At 37.9% G+C, this 12,974-nt stretch overlaps 1 protein-coding gene and 1 pseudogene across 4 annotated transcripts in view; both read left to right on the top strand.

The window, feature by feature from the left end:
* Positions 1–12,974, top strand: part of LOC105499396 (DEAD-box helicase 4) — a 73,672-nt gene that overhangs the window by 25,631 nt on the left and 35,067 nt on the right. For 2 of the 4 annotated variants that reach the window (XM_011771942.3, XM_011771943.2), the window contains exons 7-8: positions 2,200–2,259; positions 7,388–7,438. In XM_011771942.3, the coding sequence (XP_011770244.1) occupies positions 2,200–2,259; positions 7,388–7,438 (111 nt within the window). The remainder of the gene's footprint in view (positions 1–2,199; positions 2,260–7,387; positions 7,439–12,974) is intronic. The other 2 variants (XM_011771948.3, XM_011771944.3) reach the window with 1 other exon arrangement.
* On the top strand, positions 12,460–12,581 carry LOC112423195 (5S ribosomal RNA; annotated as a pseudogene).

Genomic DNA, 12,974 nt, shown 5'->3' with positions numbered 1-12,974 from the left:
ATCCTCCTCCTGGCAATTATATTATCTTGAAAAAGCCTGTAACTTTCTGTTTTTCATTTTCCCTATTTATAAAATGATGATTATATCTACTTCACAAGGTTTTTGTGAAACTTTAAAAAAGTTAATACTTGTGATACATTTAGAACAGTGCCAGGTACATACTTTCTTTATATGTTGTTGTTATTATTACTATTTTTTGAGACAGAGTCTCGCACTGTTGCCTGGGCTGGAGTGCAATGGCACAGTTTTGGCTCACTGCAACCTCTGCCTCCAGGGTTCAAGCGATTCTCCTGAGTAGCTGGGATTATAGGCGCCTGCCATCACACCTGGCTATTTTTTTTTTTTTTTTTTTTTTTTTTTTGGTATTTTTAGTAGAGCGGGGTTTCACCATGTTGGCCAGGCTGGTCTCAAACTCCTGACCTCGTGATCCACCCACCTCGGCCGCCCAAAGTGCTAGAAAAACAGGCATGAGCCACTGCACCAGGCCATGTGTTATTTTTATATAATTAATAGGTTGTAACTAATCTTGGGATCATTATCTCATTTTTGTTTGTGCTTAGCTTTATTTCCTAAGTATAGAGATCACTTATTTTTTAAAATACTTTTTCATTTTAAAATAGTTTTATTCATAAGAAGTTGCAAAAATAGTGCGGAGGTTTTTCACGTACCCATCACCCAACTTCTCTTAATGTTTTCTATTTTTATTCCCACTGTGATCAAAGTAACTATAGGTTTATTTTAGGGAAATAATTGGCCAAAGATATTGTGAGACTCTTTTCCTTGCCAGGTCCCAGATTAATAGTTTTTTTTTCTCTAAGGCAGTAAATACTAGTTATCATCATTGTTATTCCAGGGCCAACTTTTCAAAAATTATTTCTTTCCTGCCCTTCTACATTGTATTAAGTCCTACTTTCCAGAAAGTTGTCTTGTTAATGGCTCTTCAGGATTGTTTGTCGGTTGTCAGCTGCAGCTGAAATAGGAGACTGCAACAAGAGCTTTGAGTCACTGTTTATTGTAGAACAGTATTAGCTGTTAAATGGATTGGGACTTTTACACAGGAACTTAGCTAATAGCCTGCAAGCTCTTTAGTCACTTGCTCTCATTATTTTGACTTAATGTTCCCAGATGACAAGTACAAAGATCCCTTGAAACCATCTTTGTGTTCCTGAATGTGACTTTTTTTGGAATCTTCTGGAAAGCTTGATGATACAGTAATAACATAGAACTTTTACATTTTGAAAAATCATTCCTTTCAGAATAAACATTTCTGGGAATGGGACCTAGGAATTTATTTTTAACCAACTCTCCAGGTAGTTTTCAGGCCGCCTTCAGTATAGTAATCTCTCATACCACTATTTTAAGACTCTGGGAATGTTACTTCTTAATATCATTAAAAATGGAAAAGCTGGGATATCCCCAAATTATTTCATTAGGATGAATGGGGGAAAGTTTGCATATATTTAAGAAAGCGCAAATGTCTCAAGTTTATTAAGAATGGTAAATTGGCTCGGTGTGGTGGCTTACGGCTGTAATCCCACCACTTTAGGAGGCCAAAGTGGGTGAATCACCTGAGGTTCAGGAATTCAAGACCAGCCTGGCCAACATGGCAAAACTGCATCTCTCCTAAAAATACAAACATTAGCCACGCATGGTGGCACGTGCCTGTAATCCCAGCTACTCAGTAGGGATAATCGCTTGAACCTGGGAGGTGGAGGTTGCAGTGAGCAGGGGTTGTGCCAGTGCACTCCAGCCTGGGAGACAGAGCTTGACTCCATTTCCAAAAAAAAAAAGTAAATTACAGAAAAGATATGACATTATAAATAGAACAGTCTAGTGGTCTATGGACCTTATGTGAGAACCACTTGATTACTTAATAGTTTAGATATTCCTGAAATCATTTTTGGTCAAACTGAAATTTATGAAATTCTTATTTTTTTTTTGGCTTGTTTTCCCTAGTATAATGCTTGGCAAATAGTAGGTTCTCAATTTCATATAAGAACATTTAATATTTAGATACATGAAATTATTTGCATAGGGAATTGACTCTGAATAATGTCTTTATATAAGGAATATGTTTATATTTTAACTTATGAAAATATTTTGTTTTCTAACTAATTTATCTTGTGACAGTGCTATTCTTTATATATTGCATCATTTAAGTTAATTAAATGCTATTTACATGTTAAACTTTTATTCAAGAGTCTAGTAATGACTGTGAAGATAATCCAACACGGAACAGAGGCTTTTCCAAGAGAGGCGGTAAGGACAACATTTTGGAACAATTTGTACTTAACACAGAGACACTAAACTGGTAAAACTGATTTTGAAGGAGCTGGATGAAAAATACTGATGGTGAAAACCTTTGAAGGAAAATACTTTGGTATATGTTTTCTGCTTTTAATATTTGAGTGAGTATTCAGTAGGTACCCCTAACTTTTAGGTTCAGGGGTACATGTGTAGGTTTTGGTTATCTAGGTAAATTGCAGGTCATGGGGTTTTGGTGTACAGATTATTTCATCACCCAGATAATAAGCATAGTACCTGATAGGTAGTTTTTTGATCCTGTACCTCCTCCTACCTTCTACTCTAAAGTAGGCCCTAGTGTCTGTTGTCCCCTTCTTTGTGTCCATGTGTTCTCAGTGTTTAGCTCCCACTTTATAAGTAAGAACATTCAGGATTTGACTTTCTGTTCCTGCATTAGTTTGCTTAGAATAATGGAGCTCCATTCATGTTCCTACAAAGGACATTATGTCATTCTTTTTTATGGCTGCATAGTAGTTAGTCCATGGTGCGTATGTACCACATTACCTTTGTCCAGTCTACTGTTGGTAGGCATTTAGGTTGATTCTGTGTCTTTGCTATTTTGAATAGTGCTGTGATGAACGTATGTGTACATGTGACTTTATGGTAGAATTATTTATATTCCTTTGGGTATATACCTAATAATGGGATTGCTGGATCGAATGGTAGTTCTGTTTTATGTTCTTTGAGAAATCGCCACACTGCTTTCCACAATGGCTCAAGTAATTTACACTCCCACCAGCAGTGTATAGGCATTCCCTTTTCTCTGCAACCTTGCCAGCATCTGTTATTTTTTGATTTTTTAATAATAACCATTCTGATTGGTATGAGACGGTATCTCATTGTGGTTTTGATTTGCATTTCCCTAATAATTAGTGATGTTGAGCATTTTTTCATCTGCCTGTTGGCTGTATGTTGTCTTTTGAAACATGTCCATGTCCACTGCCCACTTTTTAACAGAGTTGTTTGTTTTTCTGCTGGTACATTTAATTTCTTTATAGATTCTGGATATTAGGCCTTCATTGGATGTGTAGTTTGCAAATATTTTCTCCCATTCTGTAGGTTGTCTGTTTACTCTGCTGATAGTTTCTTTTGTTGTGCAGAAGCTTGTTCATTTAATTAGGTCCCATTTGTCAATTTTTGCTTCTGTCAAGGTGACTTTTGGCATCTTCATCACAGAATCTTCCAGGGCCTGTGTCTAGAATGGTATTTTGTAGGTTATCTCCAGGGTTTTTATAGTTTTAGGTTTTACATGTTATTCTTTAATCCATCTGGAGTTGATTTTTGTATGCAGTCTAGGGAAGGGGTCCAGTTTCAATCTTCAGCATATGGCTAGCCAGTTATCCTAGCACCATTTATTGAATAAGGAATCCTTTCCTTATTGCTTGTTGTTGTCAACCCTGGCAAAAATCAGATGGCTGTAGGTGTGTGGAATTCCCGTTTGCAGATGGTATGATTTTATACCTAGAAAACGCTATAGTCTCTGCCCCAACGTTCCTTGATCTGATAAATTCTTTCAGCAGAATTTCAGGATACAAAATCAATGTACAAAAATCAGTAGCATTGCTATCCACCATATTGTTAAAATGGCCATACTGCCTAAAACAATTTACAGATTCAATCTACCAATGACATTCTTCACAGAATTAGAAAAAGAAAACAATTTTAAAATTCATATGGAACCAAAAAAGAGCATGAATAGGCAAGTCAATCCCAAGCACAAATAACAAACCTGGAAAGCATCGCATTACCTGAGTTCAAAGTATACTACAAGGCTACAGTAACCAAAATAGCATGGTACTGGTCCAAAACCAGATGCCTAGACCAATGGAACAGAATAGAGAGCACAATTTTAATTTAATTTAATTTTTTTTTGAGATGGAGTCTCACTCCGTCACCCAGGCTGGAGTGCGGTGGTGTGATCTTAGCTCACTGCAACCTCCACCTCCTGGGTTCAAGTGATTCTTGTGGCTTTACCCTCCCTCATAGCTGGGACTGCAGGCATGTACCAGTACGCCTGGCTAAGTTTTGTATTTTTAGTAGAGACGGGGTTTCACTATGTTGGCTAGGCTAGTCTTGAACTCCTGACCTCAGGTGAGCTGCCGCCTCAGCCTTCCAAAGTGCTGGGATTACTGGCATGAGCCACCGTGCCTGTCCTTGTTTTACTTGCTGATATCACTGATCTGTTGTTCCCCCCCCCATGATCGTGCTATAAATTGCAGAAGGAACGTGCTATAAATTACAGAAGAGGGACAATGTGAATCTTGGTCAGTCGCGGTTTAGATGAACTGGGGATGTCTTTGTCTCTGAATAGAGTCATTGGAAATTTGAGGATGGAAGAAATTGTAGATTATTTTTTGTTCAAGTCTAGCAGTATTTCGCCATACTCTGGTAATTCAGCTTCTATTGAATTCGAGATGAGATAGTATCAAAAATTACCATGCTTAATTCTTGATTACATTATGGGCAGTCGTGTTAAAATAGCAATGACAACAAAACATATGAAAAATATAGTGAACTTATTATAAAATTGCTACAGATGTGCAAATCTATGTTAAGAGGTTTTATAGTAATCACATACATGAATTTTTGCTGCACCTTGGTGACATTCTTTTCCTTTGCCCATTAGGTAGGTAGTTGGCTGAATTAGGCCCTCCCTAGTGAAGGTAGGACTTGTGGATTTCAGAATGAGGGAAGACTGTCTCCTTAATTACTTCTTACGTAATTATGGAGAGGGGTGGTGGTGGGGAGAAAGTTAAGCTAAGAAAAAACAGGACTCATCTTTTACCATATATTTTTTAACAAGCAATTTTTGGCACTTAATGTTCCTAAAACATAGCTCATATTTGAAGTTTTTTTCTTCAGACCAGTGAATATCTTTTGTACTATTAACATTAACATTTACTTTAAATCAATTTAATTCATATTTAAATGAGGCAGTCGAAACCATTTGCAGCTCTATGTGCTTGGTCCTGTAGCAAGTGTAGGATAATTAGATTATAGATTAGTGTAGGGTAATTAGCAGGGGCACAGCTATTTTTCAGGGTATCCCTGATTCCCATTCTCTGTAGATGTATACATTTGAGGATAGGAAGACTGCGTATAGTGGTCACTCAGAAAATACATGTGTATATATATGTTTGTATTAAAATATGTAGACAGGTACATATACCGTAAATGTATAGCTCAATTATATTTCACAAACTGATCTCACTTGAGTTCAGTGTGTTCACCAGCATTCAGGTCATGAAATACAAATTACTAGCACCTCAAAAGCCCCTTTTCATGTTCATTTTTTACTCACTAATTACTCATTACCCCTAAAACCTCTATTAAGCCGTCTAACAGCAAACAATAATTTTGTGTATTTTTTACTTGATATAAATGGAATCATATCATATGTAGTGTTTTATGTTTACCTTCTTAGTGTGTTTGTTGCAGTTGTAGATCATTATTACTGTTTAGTATTCTTTTGTTTTACTGTTGTTCTATTAATGATAGGTATTTGGATTACCTCCAGTTTGGGGCCATTATGAAAGTGCTTCTGTAAACATTCTAGTATTCTTTTGGGTGTCAGTAGTACATACGCAGAAGAAGAATTGCTAGGTCATAGGCTATATATATTTTTGGCGTTAATAGTATTGTCAAATGTTTCAGCGTTTAAACTAAGATACACTTTCACATTCTAACTAATGCCTGGTATTTTATTTTTCTCTCATTTTAACCTTTCTCCTGGTTGTGTGGTGGTGTACTCATTATGTATTACATTTCTATGTTTTTGGACTAATGGAATGTGGAGCACTTCTTATGTTTATTGGCCATTTTCACATCTGGACATCTTTTGTCATTTGCCCGTTTTTCTGTTGAGTATCTTTACTTTTACCTTTTTATTTGTAAATGATTTAAAACTTAAAAGTTGCAAGAATAGTTCATACAGATAGGCCAGGCGTGTTGGCTCATGCCTGTAATGCCAGTACTTTGGAAAGCTGAGGCGGGCAGTTCACTTGAGGTCAGGAGTTTGAGACCAGCCTGGCTAATATGGTGAAACCCTGTCTCTACTAAAAATACAAAAATTAGCCGGGCGTACTCCTGTAGTCCCAGCTACTCGGCAGGCTGAGGCAGAAGAATCGCTTGAACCCGGGAGGCAGAGGTTGCAGTGAGCTGAGATTGCGCCACTGCACTCCAGCCTGGGTGACAGAGAGAGACTCCGTCTGAAAAAAATAAGTGATTGGCATTAATCTGGAGTTTATTTTTGTATGTAATGTAGGAATCAATATACATTTTTTTCCATATAGATGTTCAGTTGACCTAGTATCACTTATTGAAAAGACTGTCCCTTCCACTCTGCACTACAGGGCTGTCTTTGTCCTAAATTAGGTGGCTTATGTATGTGTGTCTGTTTCTCTAGGTTTTATTCTGTTGGTCGGTTTTTCTATTTTTGTACCATTGCCCCATAATCTAATTACTGTGATTTCATAATAGGTCCTGATATCTGGCATTGTAAGTCTTTCAAGTGCTTGTTTTTCAAGGGCTGTGGTTTGGATGTTTGTCCTTCTCATGTTGAAATTTGATTCCCAGAGCGGGAGGTAGGGTCTAATGGGAGGCGTTTGGGTCATGGGGGCGCAGATCCCTCATGAATAGACCTGTTCTCCTTGCGGGAGTGTTGAATGTGTTCCCTATTAGTTCCCTTGAGAGCTCATTGTTAAAAAGGGCCTGGTACCCTCTACTTCCTCTGCATCATATGATCTCTGAACACATCAGCTCCCTTTCACCTTCAGCCATGGGTGGAAGCAGCCTGGGGATCTTACCAGATGCCCAATCTTGAACATTTTCAGTTATCAAATTGTGAGCCAAATAAACTTTTTTTTTTCCAATTAATTATCCACTCTCAGGTATCCCTTTAGAGCAACACAAAACAAATGAAAACCTCAAGATTGCCTGTTATTTTTAGTCCTTTGCATTCCTGTGTGATTTTTAGAATCAGCTTAATCAATTTCCAGAAGAAAAAACTATCTTAATTTGGGTTGCTATAACAAAATGCTATAAACTGGGTAGCTTGTAAACAATAGAAATTTGTTTCTCACAGTTCTGGAGAGTCAGAAGTCTGAGATCAAGGCACCAGCAGATTCATTATCTGGTGAGGACCCATTTCCTGGTTCATAGATGATGTCTTTTCTCTGTTTTCTCACATGGTGGATAAGGCCAGGCAGCTCTCTGGTGCTTCTTTTATAAGAACACTAATTCCATTCATGAGGGCTCTACCATTGTGTGGTTACATCATATTTGTTTATTCTTCAGCTGATGAATGAGTTGTTTCTACTTTTGGGCTATCATGGCCAATGCTGCTATATTCATTTGTGTACAAGTTTTTGTGTGAACCTATGTTTTCATTTTTCTGGAGTATATACTTAGGAGTGGAATTACTGTGTCATATGCTAAACTCTTAATGTTGAACTTTTTGAGGAACTGTGAAATTATTTTCTATAGCAGCTGTACCATTTTATATTCCCACCCTCAGTGTTATAAGGGTTCTGATTTCTCCACATCCACCAACACTAGTTGTTATTGGTGTTTTTTAAAATATAGCCATTCTACTGAGTGTGAAGTGGTATCTCATTATGGGTTTTTTGTTTTTTTTGAGACAAGGTCTCACTCTCACCCAGGCTGGAGGGCTCTGTCACGATCTTGGCTCACTGTAGCCTCAACCTCCTGGGCTCAAATAATCCTTCCACCTCAACCCCCTGTGTAGCTGGGACTACAGGCATGTACTACCACACTCGACTAATTTTTGTATTTTTTGTAGAGATGGGGTTCTACTATATTGCCCAGGCTGATCTTGAACTCCTGAGTTCAAGCAATCTGCCTGCCTCAGCCTCCCAAAGTGCTGGGATTACAGGCGTGTGTGCCACAGTGCCCAGCCCTTATTGTTGTTTTGATTGCGTTTTTTGATGACTGTGATGTTGAGCAGCTTTTCATGTGCTTATTGACCATTTGTATATCTTTGGAGAAATGTCTGTTCAGATCCTTCATTCATTTCAACAATTGGGTTGTCTTTTTATGTTTTAAGGTTTATTTATATATTCTCAATATGAGTATCATCAGCTACATGATTTGCAAATGTTTATTTTTTTTAATTTGTCTAATTTTTTTTTTTTTTTTGAGACAGAGTCTCACTCTGTTACCCAGACTCTGGGGTGCAGTGGCACAGTCATGGTTCACGACAGCCTCAACCTCCTGGTCTCAAGCAGTCCTCCCACCTCAGCCTCCTGAGTAGCTGGGACTATAGGCGTGTGCCACCATGCCCAGCTAGTTTTTTTATTTTTTGTAGGATGGGGTCTCACTGTGTTGTCCAGGCTTGTCTCAAACTCCTGAGCTCAAGCAGTTCTCCCATCTTGGCCTTCCAAAGTGCTAGGATTACAGGCATGAGCCACTGCATCTGGCTTGCAAATGTTTAATAACCTCCTGTGGGTTGTCTTTTCCTTTCCTTTTTTCTTTTTGAGACAGAGTCTCGCTGTGTCGCCCAGGCTGGAGTGCAGTGGCCAGATCTCAGCTTACTGCAAGCTCCGCCTCCCGGGTTCACCCCATTCTCCTGCCTCAGTTTCCCCAGCAGCTGGGACTACAGGTGCCCGCCACCATGCCCAGCTAATTTTTTGTATTTTTAATAGAGACGGGGTTTCACCATGTTAGCCAGGATGGCCTCGAACTCCTGACCTCGTGATCCATCCGCCTCGGCCTCCCAAAGTGCTGGGATTACAGGCATGAGCCACCGCACCCGACCTCCTTTTCTTGATGGTACCCTTTGAAACACTAAAATTTAAAATTTTTATCCAACCCAGTTTATCTTTTTTTGTTCTTTAGGTATTATAACTAGAAAACTGTTGCCTAATCCAGAGTCAGGCAGATTTTTTCCTTTGTTTCCTTCTAAGAATTTTATAGTTTTAGTCCTTACACTTAAGTCTTTGATGCATTTTGAGTTCATTTTTATAGATGGTGTGGGGTGGGGTTCCAAATTCTTTTGCATATGGTTACCCAATTTTTCTAGCACCATTTGTTGATGTTTTATATTAATGTATCTAGATGTGGATCTTTTTGGGTTTACCCTCCTTGGAGTTGAGTTTCTTGGATTTATAGATTAATAGTTTTCATGTAACTTGGGATATTTTCAACTTTTTTTTTGTGGTAAGATCTCTATAACATAAAATTTTCCATATAAACTATTCTTAAGTGTATAATTTTTGCCTTTAAGTGCACAGTATTCTGTCATCACTATCATCACCCAAACAGAAACTTTGTACGCCATTAGACAACAATTCCCTGTATACTCCCTTAACCCTGGTCTTTGGTAACCTCTATTCCATGTTCTCTATGAAATTTGTCTGTTTTAGGTATTTCATTACAAGTGGAATCATACATTATTTGTCCTGTTGTATTTGGCTATTTTACTTAGCATCTTGTTTTCAGTGTTCATCCATGATGTAACATGCATCAAAACTACATTTCTTTTAATGGTTGAATAATATAATGTATTTACCACATTTTATTTATCCATTCATCTATTGATGGACACTTGGATTGTTTCTTCTTTCCGACTATTGTAAGTCCTCTATGTCCTCTATGAACATTCACCTACAGTTATCTGTTTGAGTCCCTGTTTTCAAATCTTTTGGTTATATATTTACAAGTTGAGTTGCTGAGAGATGGAACTGGGTAAGTTAAAATGCTGCGGAATTTGCTGTTCTTACCAACAGTCAGCCTTGACTGAACAAATATTCCCTGGGTTGCTTCAAGCCTTCGATTCATTTCTAGAGTTTGGAAAAAGTTAATTCTGACAGTTCTTGCCCATTTTTTTCCTTGCCTTTTTGGAGTAGTGGAATTTGGAGTTCCTTACTTGGCCATTTTTGCTGATGTCAGTGATACATATCATTTTAACGTTTTCATTTTATTTGTTAGTATGTAGAAATATAATAACTATCTGGTAAGTACTTAAAAGTGAATAAAAGATGTTCACTTTTCTTTTATACAAAGGTTAGATGATTTATAAGCTAATTTCTTTGTGAAGATGTCACCAAACATCTTTAAGAGTTATAAGAGATTGTCAGCTGTCCCTTATGAAATGCAGACTATACCTTCTGGAAGGACTTATGTTACTTTAAGAAAATATGTTAATGTTGGCCGGGCGCAGTGACTCACCTGTAATCCCAGCACTTTGGGAAGCCCAAGCGAGTGTATCACCTGAGGTCAGGAGTTTGAGACTAGCCTGGCCAACATGTTAAAACCTCGTCTCTACTAAAAATACAAAAATTAATTGGGCATGGTGGTGCAGGCAATGAAATTAAGAGCAAGGAAATGAAAAACTATTCAGGATATTGGCTACTCAGAGTCTGAGGCAGGAGAATCACTTGAACCCAGGAGGTGGAGGTTGCAGTGAGCTGAGATCGCACCAGTGCACTCCAGCCTGGGTGACAGAACGAGACTCTGTCTCAAAAAACAAACAAACAAAAAAAAACAAAAAAGAAAAGGGCTCAATTTGATTTTTTAGAAATTTACAGAAAAGAACAGAGTGATTAAAGGTAAAGATTAAACACAGATGAAGAGAATGAATTAATCCAAAGATAGATCTGTGAAAATTCTCTAAACTTGGAAATGGAAAACACGAGTGAGAGCAGTTAATAAATAAGGTATGGAAGATAGAATAAGACCTGTGGCCCAACATATGACTGTCTCCTGAGGAGAGGCCAGAAAATGGGAGAAGGAGAGGAAAGAAGAATATTCAAAGAGAATAGATGAGACTTTTCCAGAGTAGAGAGGCACAAGAGTCTTCAGCAAATTAAATTTAAAAATTTATACCCTTATGCATGTATTGAAATTATAGTTTTATTTTTATTTTTTTTTGAGACAGAGTCTCGCTGTGTCTCCCAGGCTGGAGTGCAGTGGCGCGATCTGGGCTCACTGCAAGCTCCGCCTCCCGGGTTTACACCATTCGCCATTCTCCCGCCTCAGCCTCCGAGGAGCTGGGACTACAGGCACCCGCCACCACGCCCGGCTAGTTTTTTTTGTATTTTTAGTAGAGACGGGGTTTCACCATGTTAGCCAGGATGGTCTCGATCTCCTGACCTCGTGATCCACCCGCCTCGGCCTCTCAAAGTGCTGGGATTACAGGCTTGAGCCACTGCGCCAGGCCTGAAATTATAGTTTTAAAACCTATAAAACTACTAGAGAAAAAAGGTAGATTCGCATTTAGAAGAACATTGTATTCACAACAGAATTTTCTTCAGTAAAGGTAGATGTCAGAATGTAATAGTATAGTATATTCAGAATGCTGAAGGAGAATAGCTCTGAACTCAAATAAGTATATTCAGATAATTAGGTGCTAGGGAGAAATAATGCCATTCAGATAAAAATGATGTTTAATACTCTCAGACTGTTGAGTAAGAACTACTAAATTGTATACAGTAGTAAGACAACTGATTGCAGGAAGAAAGGCATAGGAAACGAAGCAATAATGAGTGAAGAAAAGATAAAAATTGTAAAACAGATAAACCTATTGGTAAACTTAAAGTATTGACTAAATAAACTAGCAATAATGACTATTAATTTAGGGGTTCTAGAAATAAAAGTGAACTAAAATACTAGCAAATGAAAAGACTTAAATGCTTGCCAGCTCAGTTGGAAGGAAAAATATTTCTTAAGTATAATTGAAGAGTAATCAGAGAAGGGATAAGATAAAATATGTAACTTGCTAATGCAGGAAATCTAATAGAAGGACAGAGCTTTGTAGAAAGGAAGCTAGATTGAAAATAGTTTAAATATTTACTAAATATCCATGGTGAAAATAGGTAAAAAATAAAATACATAGCTTACCATTTGGGGAAAACAGAACAGAAAGGAGAACAAAAAGCATTGAAAAAACTCAGTAAAGAGAAAACACAAAGATGGTAGAAATAAAAGATCCATATATCAGTAATTATAATATAGGTAAGCATATATTGGCATGGAGTTGAAAGTCAAGAGGTCAGGCATGGTGGCTCATGCCTGTAATCCTAGCATTTTGGCAGGCCAACATGGGAGGAATCTCTTGAGGCCAGGAATTCAAGGCCAGCCTGAGAAACTAGATCTTGTCTCTATAAAAAAAACTTTTTTTTTTTAAATTAAAAAATAGTCTATGGCCATACCACCCTGAACGTGCCTGATCTCCTCTGATCTTGGAAGCTAAGCAGGGTTGGGCCTGGTTAGTACTTGGATGGGGGACTGCCTGGGAATACCACCAGGTGCTGTAGGTGTCGGGGGAGGGCAGGCAGCGGGGAGAGAGCATTAGGGAAAAGAGCTAATGCATGCTGGGCTTAATACCTAGGTGATGGGTTGATAGGTGCAGCAAACTACCAAAGCACACGTTTACCTATGTAACAAACCTGCACATCCTGCACATGTACCCTGAAACTTAAAGTAATAAAAAGAAAAAAGTGTTCAATAACTCAAAGCTGGTATAGAAATAGGAGACAAAGTATACTGTAAGGTAGAATTATTAAGGATAAAGAAATTTATCAGGAAGACATTACAGTTCTGAACATAGTTCGAATCTAACAATATACTAAGATGGACAAAGAAAAATAGACGTAAGGAAATTTTGCAAATCCTAATAAGTTGAGACAGCAGAATAGACATTAGTAAGAATA

The sequence above is a fragment of the Macaca nemestrina genome, chromosome 6, assembly GCF_043159975.1.
Source record: "Macaca nemestrina isolate mMacNem1 chromosome 6, mMacNem.hap1, whole genome shotgun sequence".
In the NCBI taxonomy this organism is placed as follows: domain Eukaryota; kingdom Metazoa; phylum Chordata; class Mammalia; order Primates; family Cercopithecidae; genus Macaca; species Macaca nemestrina.
This window is presented reverse-complemented; position numbering and strand designations above follow the sequence as displayed.